Below are 20,297 nucleotides of genomic sequence, written 5' to 3' on the forward strand. Positions count from 1 at the left end.
ACAGACAGACACACACACACGCACACACACTCACACACACAAGCTCACACACACACACACACACAAACACACACACAGACAGAGACACAAACACAGACACATGCACGAACACACACACACACATACACACAGACAGAGACACAAACACACACACACACACACACACACAGATGCACACACACAACTGTGGGGAGTCAACGGATTGTTCCAGAACCGAACAAGCCACAGACCATGTTATCCTTAAAAGATTGGTTGGTGCCTAAATGTCTGAGCTTTGATTTCATTTTCAAAGCAATCCACAGGCACCCAGCAAAAGGCAATCCACAGGACGACTATCCAGTCAACATCACAGTTGCGTGTTAATTAACTTTACACCTTAAAACAATAAGAGGCTCTACAATCAAAAACCCACCAAACCGGTTTTTGAGAAGTACCTTTTGGTTCGCGTGCCCTTTGGCGTCTGCAAGGAATACACATTCTCAGGCAGACACAGAAGCGATCAGAAACGCTTCCAAAGTTTAATGGACATACAGTAAAACTGTGTTTATTTGAGTAATGTATGTTTGCTTTATGTTTCTGTAGGTTTTTGTGTGTACATGTTCCATGTGTTTAACAAAACTGTTATAGATGGTTCTTGAGTAATAGCCCTCAGTGACAAATGAAATCTACAGAATGTTTATGACATATTTCATGTTTGGTATTGATTGAAAGCTAGGAACATCTCAAATGCATTGGTTTATATGAAGAAACCATACTATGAATAGTGTCCATGTTATGAGACTTTATTTTAATAACTATGCTATCAAAGCAGCACCGACACAATTTGCTAACCCGGCCGTCTAGAGGGCGGAATTGGGGTGTGACTCCACCCTGCACCTTCTCTGATTGGACAAGTATTGTGTAGACCCAGCCTCTACCAAAGCCTATAAAACTTTGAACAAAGGAATTTCATCGTCGTCTTTTGCCGGTCATCTTTGCCAGTCGTCACCGCCGTCGCTGCCCGGACGTCGCTCTTCTCGTGCTGTGGCCGTTACATCGCCTCGCCGGAAGCCTCGTTACATCACGGAGCAGACCGCGACCTTCACTTGCTGCCGGCTCGACCCCCGATCTGCTTGTGCAACCGCTTCAACAACAAGCCATCGGGTCAACACATCCAAACACTGAAACTCATCATAACTACAGGAACCCAGGAAGGACTTCGAACGCCGCTTTGTCCAACATCCGTATCCCTAGCAACCGACTAAGGAAACCCCTCTTCACCGACAAGGGAATTCCATCACGTCACTGAAGTTGCTACGCTGACCAATCAGCTTCGCCGGGATTTCCCTTTGGACCAGTCGAGAAAACCAAAAATTACATCAGAACGCAAGTAGCACAAACAAGGTTTCTACCCATTACTGAATCTGGTGTGAATTATGTTTAAGTAGTAAAGAATAGCAAAATTCTCTGCTTTTACAGTTTCTCTCAGGTTACAATGCTAAGAACTTAGCAAAGGCTAGAAGTTGAATCCACTCAGTCAAAACTCTCCTCAAACTGCTTGTGCGTGTGTGTATGTATGTGCATTTGTTTGTTTTACGTAGATTAGTACTTTGTGTTATAGAGTAGCAATAAACTTTTGTTTCGTTTTAAGATCCGTGTTGGTGTGTTGTGTGCTTTATAAGTTAATGCCTCAGCTTCAGATACTGCTACCTTGCTTATTAAATAATTAGATACTGTTTTTATATTGTTGTTGTTGGCCACGTAATAATATAATACAGGAGTGCTTTACACTAAACGTTCTATTTGCTGGACAAATACTTAAGTTAAGTGTAAGCTTTAAATAATTCTATGTGAATCATGTTCGAATCTTTGATTCGAATCCCCAAAGTTTAAACATGATTTAAACCAAAGAGCTGATTCTTACATAGTGGTGGAGAATAATTTGGGCAAGCAGATCTAACTTTTAAAGCACAAAACCCAGAAATCACGTTGTTAATCTTTTCAAAACAATCGTTTTGCTACTGCACAATTTCATTGTGGTACCATTTGTTTTATTGCTTGACTGCATTTAGTGTTGTTAAGAAAGTAAAACTTCATTTAAATTGTCCGCCGAGACAAACTGTAAGACGCTCTAAAGCGCATGTAGAGAAAGACAAAGCGTATTCCTTTGTGCTTATCTCATAACTTTATATAACTCACAGTATGATTTCGTACGCCGCGATTCCCGGCTGGAAACTCAGCTGTGTTTTCTCCTGGTAACTGATTTAGCATAGCTAACTAAATTCTTGTTGCCCTGTAATTTGCTAAGACTTAGTAAATTATTTAAAACGCGGAGCTCAGAGAGAGCTGACTAGCGTAGTTTATAGGAGAAGTTTTGAAATTGATCAATTAAAATTGTGGTTTGAATCCACGGATGTGTTTGCAGTCTAAACAGACTTAACACAGAGTGCTGAGATCCCCCATATCTCTGTCACGATTTCTATTAATCTCAGAAATCCTGTTGATTAATTTATCTCACTTTCATGAGTTGAGATGGTTCAGTACTGTTAAGATATAAAATCTAACTTGTGCTTTTTGCTTGAACAGTGTGAGATGCGCCGTCATCTCAAGTGATACTGTGAAATTTGCTATTATTCCACTTTGTGGTCGTTGCCATAGCAGCAACCTTGGTCCGGAAGTACAGAGAGACTTACCGGAATTACATTCAAGTGCGCATGTGCAGTCCGCCAGCGCCAGCTTGAATTGTAAACAAAGAGCATAGCGTGAAGCTAAGCTAAACTAACGCTAACGCGTTTGCATTGAAGTTTATGCATTTCCAGTAGCAGCGAAGGCTAATAGATAGCACGTAGCATTTAGTGGTCTTAAATGCATTGTATGGCTTGTAATGCATTGTATGTTTGAAATAACTCTTGCATCTCAGTTATTTCTCTTTACTCACCTTGGAAAAGTTAACAAACGCAAAGTTAATCAAAGTGTGCACGATCTAACTGCTGAGTTTAATCACTACTATTTTATTTTATTTTTGTTTTTCCTGCTGTACCTGGCCTGTTGAATTTAATCAGTTTGAACTCACATAAGCTGTTGGTTTTATTAGTGATGAATTATAGTTTTGTTTTCATGACTATAAATTAATGCTCTCTGACCTGTACAAGTATAAATTCTTTTTCCATTTATCAACATCTAGGAACACCCATTTCCTATAATTGTTGATTTATACAGATAAGACTCACTGATTAAATAAATTATAATTGTTTAATAGCAATAATTATTAATTAAATTTAGTCATAAGTGTTCTTATCAATCTTAATGATAACTTATAAAAGTTATTACCACGTTAAAGATTTAAAGTTAAGTTCAATTCAAAATTGAATTTAGTCTATTAAATTTAGTTTATTTTAAGCCTGCTTACAGACAGTGCTCCCCCTGCTGCTTCATTGATGCAATTGGACAGTCCAGCCCAGTGAGCTGTAAGGTACCAACCTAAGTCATCATTGAGCCTAGTCTTAGAGCAGTAGCCCTCCAACTAGCCAACTTCAAAAGGAAAATTCTGATTTTTCTACTACGTAGGCTAAGTGGTTACTATATAACACAATAAAACCAACACTTCTTGTAGTTTCAACTCAACAGCGCCACCGCTTTGACATCCTTAAATACACCTAATGCTAAGAGAAAACTAACTCCTTTGTTCTCTCTCTCTACTAACTATCTTCTTTTAACTAGACTATTGATGCTGGTTTAAGGATTGTGCTTGTGAGAGTCAAAAAAAAGCAGAGAATTTTAGAAACATTTAATAGATGTTTGGGACACTTGAACACTTTTAATTGTTAAAATTGTCTGATCTCACCCCTCCTTTCTCACTCATCAGGTCACCAAGAAGATAGGCGTCGTTAGATCCAATTCTAAACACGCATCCAGAAACAATTTATTTGGTGTACGGAGTCAATCCTATTCAGAAGCCAATACTGTTATTGTTGTCCTATTTTCTGTCACTTCAGAAGAAAGTTAATAGCAACTTCAGTCCTGGTATTTAGAAATCTTATTTTTATATTTAACAAAAGCTAAAGGAACCCTCTCTCTAGGAAAGTGGAAACTACAGATTTTCACCCTACTCCTTAGTCTCCTTATCACTTTTGTTTTCTTTGTTCTCTCACTGTGTCTGTGCTACTGACTCTTTCCACAGAGACTACCAGTTAGACACGCGTACCCACCAGAGGGCCACAGTTCCAGAGAACCACACCTCACTCAACATTAGAACACACTTAACATTGCACATTAACATTTCTCCTTGTCTGTTTGCATTGTTCTACCTTGTTTTTTCTTTCTCCTCTCTATCTCTCTTCAAGGTCTGTGTCAGTTAAATTCTAAGTCCTCCCCCCTGCCGCAAAAGATGGCTCACTCCAAAGATCCAGTTGGCCACTGGAAGGACCTGGAATGCTGGCTGAGCGTTGTAACAGGCAGTCTCCTCCCTAAAGCAGCCGAAACACTGCAGCCCCTGACGCAAAACCAATTGGATGAGAACATAGACAGCATCATGAAGCAAGACCCAAGTCAAAGCTTCAACCACAAGGAGCTGGCCAAAATCACTGGTACTTTGAGTCACACACTCATAGCCACCCTCAAACTGAGTGACAGACACGCCTCCCAACTCCAACACAAGCTGACACGCCTGCAAGCCCGCACCGAGCAGCTAGAGCTAGAGGCTCAGGAACGTCTGGAACAAGCAAATGAGGTGGATGAAGGTACCAAAGAGGAGATCGACAAACTACAAGAAGCTCTAACGGCCATCACAGAACAAAGAGAACAAGCCAGAGCAGACCACGCTGACGTCGCTAACAAGCTAGATTACGCTGAACAGCTACTGAAGGAAGCAAAGGTGGACTTAAGAGACAAGAAGGCCAGAATCAAAGCCCTTGAAACTCACCTGAGCGAAGCAAGACATGAGATCGACAGACTAATGCAGGAAGTGGATGACATCAAAGAGGAGTCCGCCAGTGAACTCAGGCATGCCTATGCACTGCGCTATGAACCTCCAAAGACAAGATGTGCACCAGCCTCGCCCCTGCCAAGCAGGACAGGATCCCCTGTCCCTGAGCTCTCACCTATTGAAAGAGGTGAGAAACCACGCCGAAGATCTTCGCCAACACCTTCTGAAGAGCCTTACCTTACCCCACAGCGACGAGAGCCTGTGATAGCCAGTCACAGAACGTCATACAGTCTGGACCTCAAAGACCTTGACAAGCTGGCCAGAAACATTGGGAAGTTTACTCCAAGTGTGTCAGGTGGTTTGGAGGTCCACGCTTATTTGCAAGACATTGATTTCCACCTGGAAATGAGACCCAATGTCTCTGACAAAGAAAGACTGTATTTGCTTCGAGCCACATCCAGCACTGAGGTGCGCAGCTTCCTGGACCGACAGCCGGCTCGGGTAAAGAACGATTACCGCTTGCTCCAAGAAGCCCTCATCAGAGAGTTTGCAAACCCTGAATCAGATCAAGGACTGTTAGGTGCTCTGGAGACAAAACAAGCTCGCAACGAGTCCCCACATGCTTACTACAACTGACTCAGGCAAGCCTTTTTCGGAACTCGCAACGAACCGAATATGGAAGAAGACCTGAACTTTAAGATTCTCTTCCTGAGAAACTTCCATCCTGCAGTAAGCCAACATCTCGGAGTACTCGCATGCCCACGAACAATGAGCATCCAGCAATTGCGAGATTTGACACAGAAAGCCCACGACAAACAAAAGATGGTGTTAGAGAAAAACACTAAAACTGCCACAGTTTTTGACTTTAACACCCATCCAGAACTGGCACTAGAGGGTGCCCAACGCTCAAACAACGTGAGACCACCATCCCCAGCGTGGAATGCGTCTTCGTCCAATAGACAACGGAACTCCTACGATGACACAAGACCTAAACAAAGGAACAGTCACTGGCATGGACCGCATGGACAACAACGCTCGCCTGAACACCACCGGGAAAGAAACCAATGGGGGTCAAACAAAAGCTGGTCACCATCCAAGGGAAGACATCAAAACCCTGGATCATCAAGTCCAAGGAGTCAACGAAGGTACTCCAAACATTTCCACCCTGACAACGCTCAGACTCAATCCCAGCAAGGAGAAAATACCCCACCGGGATTTGACCCTCAAGAACTGGTGAAATTGATGATGAAAGAGTTTCTCACATGCATAGAGGAGGACAGGAAACGGGAAAAGGAAAAAGCAGATTCAGCCTGACTAGTCGCCGAGCGGAGAAGCAACAATCACCTGAACCAACAAACACTTGCAAGTGAAAACCCTCAGGTTTCTAAAAGTACCGTTCGGGTCGTCTGCCACTTCTCCGACAAACCTCAGTTCAGTCCTGAAACCCTTCCTGACCCATGCCAAACTCCGCTACCTCCGTTACTGGATGAACATTTGACTGCTCCATCATCATTGAACAACAAATGGGGGAGGACCGCAACTTGACACAGATCAACTGTTCTACCCTCTACATACTAACATAACCTTTGACATTCTAGGGAACACCTAGTTAAACACAACACTAATACTTTCTCCTCTACAGCACTGCTAGAACAACCTCTAGTAAGAGAGGAGCCACTCCACATATGCAACACTGTTATTGCTGGTTTTTAACCTACCTTGTTTTTTTGCATCACAGTGCCTCTTCATTTCTTTCTTTCTCTCTCTCTCCCTAACTAATTTGCAGTTCCAGTCCCCTCTACAGGGAACTCCTGTAAATTCATTCACAGGGCCTAAAAGTAGGATTGACTCCTTCTCCCAAATTAGTATCAATTGCTGCAGAATTATTGCTCATTTAAGTTGAAGCTAGCGCCACTACATACTCGCAATGAAGTAAACTAGCTAAATAACTAAATTTGAATTATTTCAGGCAATGTTACACTACACCTTGTGTTCTTAAGCCAAACAATTTAAGCTAAAACCTGCACCAGAACTCAGTCTATGGAATGGAAATGTGGTTTGTGTCTTGTGTGTCTGTTCTCTCTCTACCTATGCCTCTTGTTCCAGTGTCTGCCGATGTTCATGCCAGGAACATCACCATCCAAATGGGGGATGTGGGGAGTCAACGGATTGTTCCAGAACCGAACAAGCCACAGACCATGTTATCCTTAAAAGATTGGTTGGTGCCTAAATGTCTGAGCTTTGATTTCATTTTCAAAGCAATCCACAGGCACCCAGCAAAAGGCAATCCACAGGACGACTATCCAGTCAACATCACAGTTGCGTGTTAATTAACTTTACACCTTAAAACAATAAGAGGCTCTACAATCAAAAACCCACCAAACCGGTTTTTGAGAAGTACCTTTTGGTTCGCGTGCCCTTTGGCGTCTGCAAGGAATACACATTCTCAGGCAGACACAGAAGCGATCAGAAACGCTTCCAAAGTTTAATGGACATACAGTAAAACTGTGTTTATTTGAGTAATGTATGTTTGCTTTATGTTTCTGTAGGTTTTTGTGTGTACATGTTCCATGTGTTTAACAAAACTGTTATAGATGGTTCTTGAGTAATAGCCCTCAGTGACAAATGAAATCTACAGAATGTTTATGACATATTTCATGTTTGGTATTGATTGAAAGCTAGGAACATCTCAAATGCATTGGTTTATATGAAGAAACCATACTATGAATAGTGTCCATGTTATGAGACTTTATTTTAACAACTATGCTATCAAAGCAGCACCGACACAATTTGCTAACCCGGCCGTCTAGAGGGCGGAATTGGGGTGTGACTCCACCCTGCACCTTCTCTGATTGGACAAGTATTGTGTAGACCCAGCCTCTACCAAAGCCTATAAAACTTTGAACAAAGGAATTTCATCGTCGTCTTTTGCCGGTCATCTTTGCCAGTCGTCACCGCCGTCGCTGCCCGGACGTCGCTCTTCTCGTGCTGTGGCCGTTACATCGCCTCGCCGGAAGCCTCGTTACATCACGGAGCAGACCGCGACCTTCACTTGCTGCCGGCTCGACCCCCGATCTGCTTGTGCAACCGCTTCAACAACAAGCCATCGGGTCAACACATCCAAACACTGAAACTCATCATAACTACAGGAACCCAGGAAGGACTTCGAACGCCGCTTTGTCCAACATCCGTATCCCTAGCAACCGACTAAGGAAACCCCTCTTCACCGACAAGGGAATTCCATCACGTCACTGAAGTTGCTACGCTGACCAATCAGCTTCGCCGGGATTTCCCTTTGGACCAGTCGAGAAAACGTTCGAGGTTACTAAAGTAACCCTTCGTTCCCCGAGGAGGGGAACGGAAGCACTATAAGTGGATTTGATTGTAAAATCCATGCATTGGGAGGTTCGGTTCAGAAGCTACTCGTCTGAAAGAGTATTGAACGGGCCAATTAAGAATGAATTGGCAGCGCAAGCCTGCGCAGGTGAGCGGCATAAGCAATCAACTGAGTATATAAGCTCACCTGGCGCCAGCAGACGCTATCCTTTTTAAGCTGAAGAGACTTTCAACAGCTAAGGGACAGTCATTATGGCGACGGAGTATAGTGCTTCCGTTCCCCTCCTCGGGGAACGAAGGGTTACTTTAGTAACCTCGAACGTTCCCCTTCGGGGGGAACTTCAGCACTATAAGTGGATTTGATTGTAAAATCCACGCATTGGGAGCCCATTGAAAGCGCCATAATGACTGCACCTTACCAACACCCCCGATGAGGAGATAGTCAAGCAAGCGTGACGCACCCACATCATGGGGGGCGCGGTCCTCCAACGTGTCCCTGGCCCTAATTTATCCTACTTCAACAGAAGTTTTACGGATTTATATATATTTTTTGGGAAGTCGTGAGCATCTAGATAATTCTAGGAAAATACGACAGTACGTTGGGAAGCGTGCAATCCCGATAGGGAGGACGCTGCGGAGGCCATCCGTTACCCAATTAAGGGGGGATAGATGGCAGAATTTACATATGGACTAGCCCTAAAAAGGGGGAGTACGCATAGAAAAAGAGTGGTTAGCGGGGAGGGAAGACACGGGTCCGCCCAGGGGGGGGACTTAACCGTGGCGGAATAAGCATATGGGATCGCCTAGTGGGGATCGCGCATAGCAGGCACCTTTACCCAAAACGCGGGCTGACCAGCGGGCAGACCTACAACGTAGTGGGCCAGCAAGTGACTCCTCCGCTGAGTCAGTGCTGGGGGCCACGGAGGAATCTGCAGGGCTCACCTGACGGGGAACTTTACTGACAGATAAAAAGGCGCACGTATCTCCGTGTTAGGGAAAATGGCGCAGCAAGCGTGTTTCAACACCCTACCGAATTGTTTCCTCAATCACCAAGGGTTACCTAATACCCTTGAGGAAACCGGCTCCACTCGCAGATTGTAAAACCTTGCAAATGTGTTGGGTGTCACCCAGCCCGCAGCTCTACAGAAGTCTGTTAGAGGGGCGCCGCGTGCGCGCGCTCGAGAGGATGCGAAGCTCCGAGTGGAGTGCGCACGCGCTCTTGGGGGACGCGGCTCATCTCGGCTCTGATAGTGAAAGAAAGGCATCCACAATCTAGTGGGAACTTATTTCGGTACGGCACTTCCCTGCTGCCGACCGCTATAACAGACGAAGAGCTGCTCAGATGATCTAAACTCTGAGTGCGGTCCGGATAATACGCAAAACGCGAACTGGACAATAAGAAGGGCTGGGTCTGCCTCCTCCGAGGGCAGCGCTTGCAGGCTCACTACCTCGTATTAAAACGGAGTGGTAGGAACCTTGGGCACATATCGCGGGCGGGGTCTCAGGACGTGAGAGAAGCCAGCCCAATTACAGGCACGAGTCACTGACCGAAAAATGCCTCCGGGTCCCCGACCCTCTAATCGATATCAACGCGACCAGCAGAGCTGTCTTCAGGGACAGAAAGATACTGAGTCGAGGATCGAAGGGATCTGACGCGGCTTGTGTAGCGAGGGCGAGATCCTAAGAGGGCATGAGAGGGGGCGGGGTGGATTAATTCGCTTAACTCCCCTGAGGAACCGGATGATGAGGTTATGCGTTCCCACGGTGCCGCCAGCCACCGCGTTATGAGAGCGGAGATGGCAGCCACGTAACCTTGAGTGTGGAGGGCGACAGCCTGCTCTCCAACTTCTCTCGGCGTAAAGAAGCACAACGCTGATCTGGCAAATTACGGGGGTCTTCTCAGCGAGAGACACACCATTCAGTGAATAGACTCCACGTCAGGGCATAGGCGCGCTCGGGGAGGGGGCTCTAGCCCGAGTGACGGTATTAGCCACCGCAATCGGAGGTTACCTAAGTCTTCCTCGCGTCTAAAATCTCTTCAAAGATCGGCGAGGGTGCCAGGTGGTGCCCTGTCCCTGAGAGAGTAGGTGCTCTCTCGAAGGGACTGCCAGGGGAGGGCTATCGCGAGGGAGAGCTCTGACATCCAGGTCCGGTTGAGCCAGAGGGGCGCAACCAGCAACCTGTTTCTCGTCCTCCCTGACCTTGCACAGTAACTGCGCGAGCAGGCTCACTGGGGGAAACGCGTATTTGGGCGTGCCCCGAGGCCAGCTGTAAGCCAGTGCATCCGTGCCGAGAGCACTCGGTCAGGGAAAGAACAACTGGCAATGAGCGATCTCGGGGGAAGCAACAGATCGATCTGGGCTTCCCCGAATCGCGCCCATATCAGCTGAACAGACTCGGGGTGGAGTCTCCATTCTCCAGGACGCAAGGCTGCCATGAGAGCGCATCGGCTGCACGGTTGAGCTTGCCTGAATATGAATGGCGTGCAGCGATTTCAGCCACGGATGACTCCAGAGGAGCAGACGGCGGGCGAGCTAAGACATGCGGCGAGAGCGCATACCCCCTATACGGCTGATATACGCCACCGCCGCCGTACTGTCCATCCTGACCAGCATGTGTTGCCACTCCAGCACCGGAAAAAAACGGTGGAGAGCGAGGAACACTGCCAACAGCTCCAGGCGATATGCCAATGCAACTGGGTACCTTTCCACAGGTCCGCAGCCGCATGCCCGCAACGCACAGCCCCCCAGCCCGTGTTGGAAGTGTCTGCTGAAACGACAACAAGACTTGGACGCCTGTTCTAGAGACACCCAGGCCTGTAGGAACGAGGGGTCGCTCCAAGGGCTATGGGCGCGGCGACACAGCGCAGTAACAGAGACTCGGTGTGCGCGCGCGTGCCATGCGCGTCTGGGGACTCGATCGTGAAGCCAGTGCTGAAGTGGTCTCATATAGAATAATCCGAGCGGCATGAAGCGGCTGCGGATGCCATATGCCCCAGGAGCCTCTGAAATAGTTTCAGTGGGACCACTATTTTACTGTCGAGCTCTCTCAGACAGTACAGCATCAGCTGAGCGCGCTCTCCGGAGAGGCGCGCTGCCATGGTGACCGAGTCCAGCTCCAGCCCGAGAGAAGAGATCCTCTGCACGGGGGCGAGTTTGCTCTTTTCTCGGTTGACCTGAAACCCCCACAGGTGGAAGTGCCAGAGCACTTTGTCTCTGTGCATAATCAACTGCTCCGAGAGAGGGCAAAAATCAGCCAGTCGTAAAGAATTGAGTATGCAGATGCCCGCGAGCCGAAGGGGCGCTGAGGCACCCTCCGCGGGCTTGGTGAGGACCCGCGGAGACAGAGAGAGCCCGAAGGGGAGGGTTTTGTATTGCCAAGCTCGACCTTCAAACGCAACCGCAGAAACTGTCGGTGGCGAGGAAGAGTGGAGACATGGAAATACGCGTCCATCAGGTCTAATGCTGCAGACCAACCCAGAGGACGAACGCACCGGAGGATGCGCTTCTGCGTGAGCATTCTGAACGGCAGCTTGTGCAGGCAGCGGTTCAAAACGCGCAGATCTAGGATTGGCCGTGACCCACCGCTCTTTTTGGGCACGATGAAGCGTGGGCTGTAAAACCCGCTCTCCATCTCGGCTGGAGGGAGCAGCTCGATTGCATCCTTCGCCAGGAGGACAGCAATCTCCTCTCGCAAGACAGGGGCGGACAGGGGGCTGACCCTGGTGAATACACACCCGTGACTTGGGGGGCCGTTTCGCGAACTGAATCGCATAGCCGAGTCTGATTGTGCATATGAGCCACCGCGAAGAGCTGGCCCGCGCTAACCAGGCAGGCAGAGCTCTCGCTAATGGACTCATCGCTACAATCGCTGACGTACCAGCAGTGGGGCAGCGCGGAGTGAGTGTGCTGATCCGGGAAGCTCGCGGGTCCCACGGAAAAGCTGGAGGTGAGATATTTGCTCTCACTCCAAACCCGAGCTCCGGAGGGGAGGCTCGAGGGGTGGGAGAAAGGAGACCGTCCTCCCAGCGCTCGTGAGCCACTGGCGAAACGCACCGAATCTGCAAGCTAGAAAGCATAGCGTCCCAGACTGGCAGATTTCGGGCTGTCACATCTGGGGAAGTGAAAAGTGCCCTTTCATAATGTTTTCATGGCAGTAAAAAGTGCCGTTGGAAATAGGGCCCCGCCCTCCAGCGGGGAAAGAGCAAGTTCCCTCTTCTCCAGATGGCCTGTCCCAGGGGCGCTTCGCGGTCCGTTGCCGGACTTAGCGGCGTTCTGGGCAGGGGGGCTGCCTGCTTCCGAGGTGCCCGACGCGCTCGCTTCGCCGGAGGCGTGTGCGGGGGCGGAGCAGCTCTCGTAGGCGGGCGCCTTCGGCGAGGAGCAGGTATGAATGGCACGGCGGGCGGAGCGGGCTACGGACCGCCGATAAGACATCACCCACCAACTGCTCTCTCACCGCCTTGAATTCCTGGGTGAATTCACAGACAGTGTCGCCGAACCTGGCTGGGGATATGGGGAAGTCAAGAAAGCGGACTTTGTCAACTTTGCGCATATCAGCCAGGGGTGGCGCTCCTGGACCACTAATGTGGACATCGTCCTCCCCAACGCACACGCAGCGGACTCAGTAGTCCGAAGAGCTAAGTCGGCGGCGGTGCGAAGCTCGTAAGCCTGGGTTGGACCCACCCTCGTGCAGCTCGGCCAGCGCCTGCGCTTGGTAGCGCTGGTAGGTGGCTATCGCATGCAAGGCGGAAGCAGCCTGGCCCACAGCTATGCAAGCTCTAGCTCCGAGGGAGGTAGATAACTTACAGGCTTTGGATGGGAGACGAGGCGGACCCCGCCAAGAAGAGGTGCCGCGCGGATTTACCGCCATCGCGCACTCAACCTGAGGAATCGCCACATACCCCCTGGCTGTTTCACCGTCAAGAGTGGTTAGGGTGGAGGAACACGCAGCACGAGCAGAAAAAAAGTGCTTTACAAGACCGCGTGAGCCTACTGTGCACCTCCGGGAAGAAGGGAACGCCCCTCTAGTCGGTCCGGCCGCGGAGCTGGGGGATAAACCATCTCCAACCCACGGCCGAAGCAGCCCGGGAAAGCACGGCTAACATGTCCGTTTCAGGATCCGTAGTGACAGCGCTCACCAGCCCGAAGGGGGCGAGTGGGTCTGGATCATCATCGGACAATGAAAGCCCACCCTCCGATGCCGCGGTGGACATCTGGTCTCCGGTGTCATCGGGCGTAAGGGCTACCATCTGTTAGACGGATCGCTTCCCCCGCCCGAAGCTTGGATGGAGCGCTTAGAGGAGCGGGAGGTCCGCGGGCCCGTGGGCGACGGATTATCTCTCGCTGAAACCCTCAGATCTGCCCGAGTGCCCGCTGCAGAGCAGGGGACAACTGGGGTGGTTCACCCTTTTGCAAAGGCTAACCGCGATCTTGCGCAACAGTCATGGCATCGCAATGACGACATGAACTGCCCGCAAGCAGCGCATTAACATGCTGGACCCCCAGACATGTAACGCAGTGCCCGCGCCCATCATCCGAGGACAGGAAACCACCGCATCCAGAAACGCACAGTCGGAGCGCCGTCCTGAAAAGGACGTGCTGCACGACTGTGTTGCTCTTTCTGTGAAGTTTGCAACTTTATACGCACCGCTCTGGAGGACCGGACCCAAAGAACGCCAGGCAAGGGAGAAACCCAGCTCGACCGTCTGCCACTGCGTGTACACACTCTGGACCGGGAGAATGCTCTCGTTCGCTCAGAATCGCTGGTCACAGCAGGAGGAACCCTCATCGACTCGATCAGAAAGTCTCTGAAGCGAAAAGGATAGCGTCTGCTGGCGCCAGGTGAGCTTATATACTCAGTTGATTGCTTATGCCGCTCACCTGCGCAGGCTTGCGCTGCCAATTCATTCTTAATTGGCCCGTTCAATACTCTTTCAGACGAGTAGCTTCTGAACCGAACCTCCCAATGCGTGGATTTTACAATCAAATCCACTTATAGTGCTGAAGTTCCCCCCGAAGGGGAACCAAAAATTACATCAGAACGCAAGTAGCACAAACAAGGTTTCTGCCCATTACTGAATCTGGTGTGAATTATGTTTAAGTAGTAAAGAATAGCAAAATTCTCTGCTTTTACAGTTTCTCTCAGGTTACAATGCTAAGAACTTAGCAAAGGCTAGAAGTTGAATCCACTCAGTCAAAACTCTCCTCAAACTGCTTGTGCGTGTGTGTATGTATGTGCATTTGTTTGTTTTACGTAGATTAGTACTTTGTGTTATAGAGTAGCAATAAACTTTTGTTTCGTTTTAAGATCCGTGTTGGTGTGTTGTGTGCTTTATAAGTTAATGCCTCAGCTTCAGATACTGCTACCTTGCTTATTAAATAATTAGATACTGTTTTTATATTGTTGTTGTTGGCCACGTAATAATATAATACAGGAGTGCTTTACACTAAACGTTCTATTTGCTGGACAAATACTTAAGTTAAGTGTAAGCTTTAAATAATTCTATGTGAATCATGTTCGAATCTTTGATTCGAATCCCCAAAGTTTAAACATGATTTAAACCAAAGAGCTGATTTTTACACAACACACACACACACACAGACACACACACACACACACACACAGTGTTGTAGAGTGTGTAGTTGTGTTGTAAATGTTGTAATGTGTGTGTTCTTGTGTTCAGACGCCTGTGAACTCACACTGGATCCAAACACAGCACACACACACCTCGCTCTGTCTGAGGAGAACAGAAAGGCGACGCATGTGGAGGAGAGTCAGTCTTATCCTGATCATCCAGACAGATTTGATGTTTGTCAGGTTGTGAGTAAAGAGAGTCTGACTGGACGCTGTTACTGGGAGACTCAATGGAGCGGATCATCTGCTGGAATATCAGTGTGTTATAAAGGAATCAAGAGGAAAGGAGGTTATTACTGTCGGTTTGGATCTAATGATCAGTCCTGGAGTCTTCAGTGCTCTGGTCACTCATTCTCTGTCCTTCACAATAATAAACGCACACACATCTCAGCTCGTCCAGACTCCAGCAGGACAGTAGGAGTGTTTGTGGACGAGTCGAGCGGCTCTCTGTCCTTCTACAGCGTCTCTGACACACACAAACTCACACACTTACACACATACAACACCACATTTACCGACACACTCCACGCTGGATTTAGACTTGATTATTCACACTCTTCAGTGTCTCTGTGTCACATTAAATAGCACACACACACTCTCACAGACACACACACACACAAGCTCACACACAGACACACACAGGCAGAGACACAAACACAGACACACGCACAGACAGACACACACACACAGAGACACACACACACACAAACAAACATTAACACACAGAGATACACACACACACACACTCTCTCTCACACACACACGCACACACACACACACACACACTAACACACCGAGACACACACACACTCACACAGACACACAGAGAAACACTCTCACTCTAATACACAAGGTTACACACACACTCACACACAGAGACACATACACACACACACACACTCTCACACAGACACACAGACACACAAACATTAACACACAGAGACACACACACACACACTCTCACACACACAGAGGCACACATACACACAAACATTAACACACAGAGACACACACACACACACACATACACACTCTCACACACAGACACACAAACAATAACACACAGAGACACACACACACACACACTCACTCACTCACACACACTCACACACACAAATAAACATTAACACACAGAGATACACACACACACACACACACACACACACTCTCACACACACAGAGGCACACATACACGCTCACACACAGAGAAACACTCTCACTCTCATACACGAGGACACACACACATACACACACACTCACATACAGAGACACATACACACACACACACACTCTCACACTCACACACAGACACTCTCACACTCACACACACAGACACGCTCACACACAGAGACACACACACAAACATTAACACACAGAGACACACACACACATACTCTCTCACACACACAGACACACACGCTCACACACACACACACACACACACAAACATTAACACACAGAGATACACACACACACACTCTCACACACACAGACACACACACACACACATACTAATACACAGAGGTGCGCACACACACACACACACACTCACACACCGAGACACACACACACATTAACACACAGACACACACACTCACACACACACACACACACACACACACACACACACACACACACTCACACACAGAGAAACACTCTCATACACACACACACGCACACACACTCACAAACAGAGACACACTCTCACTCTCATACACACACACACACACACACAGCTCTGTTTTTGTATTTTTGTGTTTTTATTCTGTACAAACTGTATTTTCTGTTGCTCTACCTCAACTCTATCTCTAAACGCAGCCTTCACAGGAACAACTCTGCATGATTTAAAAGCTTTTGGAGAAATAAAGACTGTCAGGAATGTCTGTTATATATCAACATTCTGTATATCTCAGAATTCTGACTTTACATGTTGAAATTCTGACTTTAATCACGCAATAGTGACTTCATTTCTCAGAATTGTGTAATATAAAGTCATAATTGCAAGTTATAAAGTATTTTCCTGTTATGGAGACTGATCTAACATGGAGTTTTAAAGATGCACACACTGACAAATTGCATTAGCACATATAATAGAGAAACATATAGAAATCTTACCTTTAGGTATTTGCAGGAATCACAACTATACACGACTGTTTATTGTTTATCATGCTGTCAAAAAGGGAATATACAGGCTAGTTAGGCTATCTATGTATTTTTATGAATTTGCACCATTTAGGAATTATATAGCATTAAATGGAGCACCTGAATCCTCCAAAAGTCTAAAATTAAGATGTCTATGTTATTGATCTGTTATATGTGTGACTATGATGTGATTTACATTTTGTTGATGTAAATTCTACTGAATGCAGCAGCTCTTTATTGAATGTTGTAAGGGTGCCCTCATGTGGTTTACTTGGGAACTGCAGACATATGTGTCATACATGGGCTGCTTTTTGCACTCTCATCTTTCACTTGCTGTACAGTAATCTGATGGTTTAAGGGGCGTGGCTAAAATCATATCGTCTGCCTTTCCAGAGTGGGCAGACTTTGATTGACAATTAACAAAACTGACAGCAGATTAATTCCCCTTAATCATTGTTTTCTTTAAGACATGAATGTGTGAACATTTAAATTTCATGCAGATTTTAAATTAAACTGCTGGTGGAAAATGAATCTCATAATAAAAACAAAACTTTGAATAGAAATCAAATGTTGTTTATTACACTTGTACAAGAACACTTGACAATATAAATATGACAACCAAATATGTGAACGCCATCTCTAACACTGATGACACAACTGAACACTGTTTGACTGGCGCTGAGGGAGAATCTCATCATCTCTGACCCGCATCAGCTCATATCAAAAGAAAATCAATATGAAACAGCACAAGGGTACTTTAATAACATTAACATGAAGCATTTAAAACAGAGGATGATTAAATATTTAAACACAGACCACAGTCAGATATTTACAGCAGCGTCTGGATGCTCTGAACAGAGAACGGAGATGTGTATTATTATCCTCCAGTATATGAGCTGTAAAGAAACTGAAATAACCCTGTCTGGACCACAGCTATCTCACAGAGAACCAGAAAATGACAGACGCAAAATAAAAGACTGGATTAAAGCAGCTGGTAGACTGGAACATGCAGGACAGAGAGAACAGCGCGAGACAAACACTACAATAAATGACTCTACAGCAACATGATTCAGTTCATGTGAGAAAGATTCAGTTCATTCATTAGCAGCCAGAAACACGCAGTAAACCAGCAGAAGAGAAACAAGAACAACAGAATCAGTAATGAGTGAATCTGAACTGCCTTTCCTTTGGGTTTTGCAGAAAACTGAACTCCAGTTCCTGAGATGAGCTTGAATGAATCAGTAAGGAACGTTCAGCCAGTGATTCAGTTACTGGACGTCCTGGTGAATCAGTGAATTGTCCAGGGGAATCAGAGTATGTTCCTGGTGAATCAGTGGATTGTCCAGGGGAATCAGAGTATGTTCCAGATGAATCATGGAATCAAACTGATAAATGAATGAATTATCCAGATGAATCAGTGAATCATCTAGTTGATCAGTGAATTTTCCAGTTAATTAGTGAATCTTCCAGTTGATCACTGAATCACCCAAGTGAATCAGAGATTTAATGAATTGTCCAGGTGAATCATTGTATCACAGAATGGCCCAGATTAGTCATCCAGATGAACCATTAAATTGTCCAGGTGAATCAGTGGATTGTCCGAGGGAATCATTAATTCAGTGCATTATCCAGGTGAATCAGTGGATGGTTCAAATAAATTAATGAATCAACCAAGTTAATTAGTGAACTATCCAGGTGAATCACTGAATCATCCAGGTGAATCAGTGATTCCGTGAACTGTCCTGATGAATCAGCAAATTGTCCACATGAATCAAACAGGTGATCAGTGAATTATCTAGGTGAATCATTAAATCAGTAAATTGTCCAGGTGAATCAGTGGATGTTCCAGATGAATCAACCAGGCTAATTAGTGAACAATACAGGTAAATCAGTGAATCATCCAGGTGATCAGTGAATCATCCAGGTTAATCAGTGAATGGTCCAGATGAATCAGTAAATGATCCACATGAATCAACAAGGTGAAACAGTGAATCTTCTAGATGTATCAGTGAACAATCCAGGTGAATCAATGTATCTTCGAGGTGATTTAGTGATTCAGTGAATTGCCCAGAACAATTAGTGAATCGTCCAAATGAATCAATGATTCAACTAGGTCATTAATTCATTTTCTTTTCAGCTCAGCCCCTTTATAAACCTGGGGTCGCCACAGCGGAATGAACTGCCTACTTATTCAGCACATTTTACGCAGCAGATGCCCTTTCAGCTGCAACCCATCACTGGGAAACACCCATACACTCTCATTCTCACACACACAGACTACAAACAATTTAGCTACCCAATTCACCTATAGCGCATGTCTTTGGATTTGTACCCACACGAACCCACACGAATATGGAGAGAACATTCAAACCCCACACAGAAATGCCAACTGACCCAGCCGAGGCTCAAACCACTGACCTTCTTGCATTGCCCGAATCATCTAGGTGAATCATTTATTGGTCCTGGTCAATCAGTGAATTATCCAAGTGAATCATTCATTTAGTGAATTTTCTAGGTGAATCAGTGGAAGTTCAGATGAATCAATGAATCAAGCTGGTGAATCAGTAAATAGGTCAGATGAATCAATGAGTCAACCTGGTGAATCAGTAAATAGGTCAGATGAATCAATGAGTCAACCTGGTGAATCAGTAAATAGGTCAGATGAATCAATGAGTCAACCTGGTGAATCAGTGAATGGTCCAGGCGAATCAGTGAATTGTTCAGGTGAATCTATAAATGGTCCAGTTAAATCAGTGAATTGTTTAGGTGCATCAATGAATGGTCCAGGTGAATCAGTGAATTGTTCAGGTGAATCAGTGAATTGTTCAGGTGAATCAGTGAATGGTCCAGTTGAATCAGTGATAATCCTGGTGAATGTTGTGGTTTCTCAGCATCTGGTGATGCAGCTCCTGGCGCTGCTCATGGACTCAGTTTTGGCCACCAGTAAGCGGAGTGAATCTCCTGATGTGCGGATGAGCTCTCGTCCACTGAAACAGCAGAACACAGGAGGATTATTGACGGAGCTTTAGAGCTGAGAAACATCTGTGAACACTTCAGTCTAACACAATCAATCTCAACACATCTTTAACTTCAACACAAACAATGAGTTTTTAACAGCGCACTGTAATCTTTAATGTATTATACACTCATCTTACTGTTATATATATATATAGTACTATATGTTAATATAGTGTTATTATGGCTGACAATATTTTTATACTCAAGATATTACTCATATTAACTCAAATCTTGTCAAATATGACTGAAATAATTTGAAATAGTT

The 20,297-nt window shown here is 46.3% G+C and overlaps 2 protein-coding genes across 13 annotated transcripts in view; one reads left to right on the forward strand and one right to left on the reverse strand.

The window, feature by feature from the left end:
- LOC141381312 (NACHT, LRR and PYD domains-containing protein 3-like) overlaps nucleotides 1-17,632 on the forward strand; it is a 38,646-nt gene extending 21,014 nt beyond the window's left edge. For 2 of the 4 annotated variants that reach the window (XM_073945145.1, XM_073945147.1), the window contains exons 10-11: nucleotides 14,922-15,492; nucleotides 15,599-17,632. In XM_073945145.1, the coding sequence (XP_073801246.1) occupies nucleotides 14,922-15,457 (536 nt within the window). In that variant the 3' untranslated portion in view covers nucleotides 15,458-15,492; nucleotides 15,599-17,632. Of the gene's footprint in view, nucleotides 1-14,921 lie in introns of all 4 variants that reach the window. The other 2 variants (XM_073945144.1, XM_073945146.1) reach the window with 1 other exon arrangement.
- Nucleotides 1-20,297, reverse strand: part of radil2a (Ras association and DIL domains 2a) — a 156,038-nt gene that overhangs the window by 54,972 nt on the left and 80,769 nt on the right. For 2 of the 9 annotated variants that reach the window (XR_012396832.1, XR_012396824.1), the window contains exons 16-17: nucleotides 19,610-20,001; nucleotides 17,574-19,567 (exon numbers count right to left, since the gene is read on the reverse strand). Coding sequence is in view for 2 of the 9 variants with exons in the window: in XM_021469262.3 (XP_021324937.2) it covers nucleotides 19,902-20,001 (100 nt within the window). In the remaining 7 variants the exon portion in view is untranslated. 9 annotated transcript variants of the gene reach the window in all.

This window comes from Danio rerio, chromosome 3 (assembly GCF_049306965.1).
Source record: "Danio rerio strain Tuebingen ecotype United States chromosome 3, GRCz12tu, whole genome shotgun sequence".
NCBI lineage: Eukaryota > Metazoa > Chordata > Actinopteri > Cypriniformes > Danionidae > Danio > Danio rerio.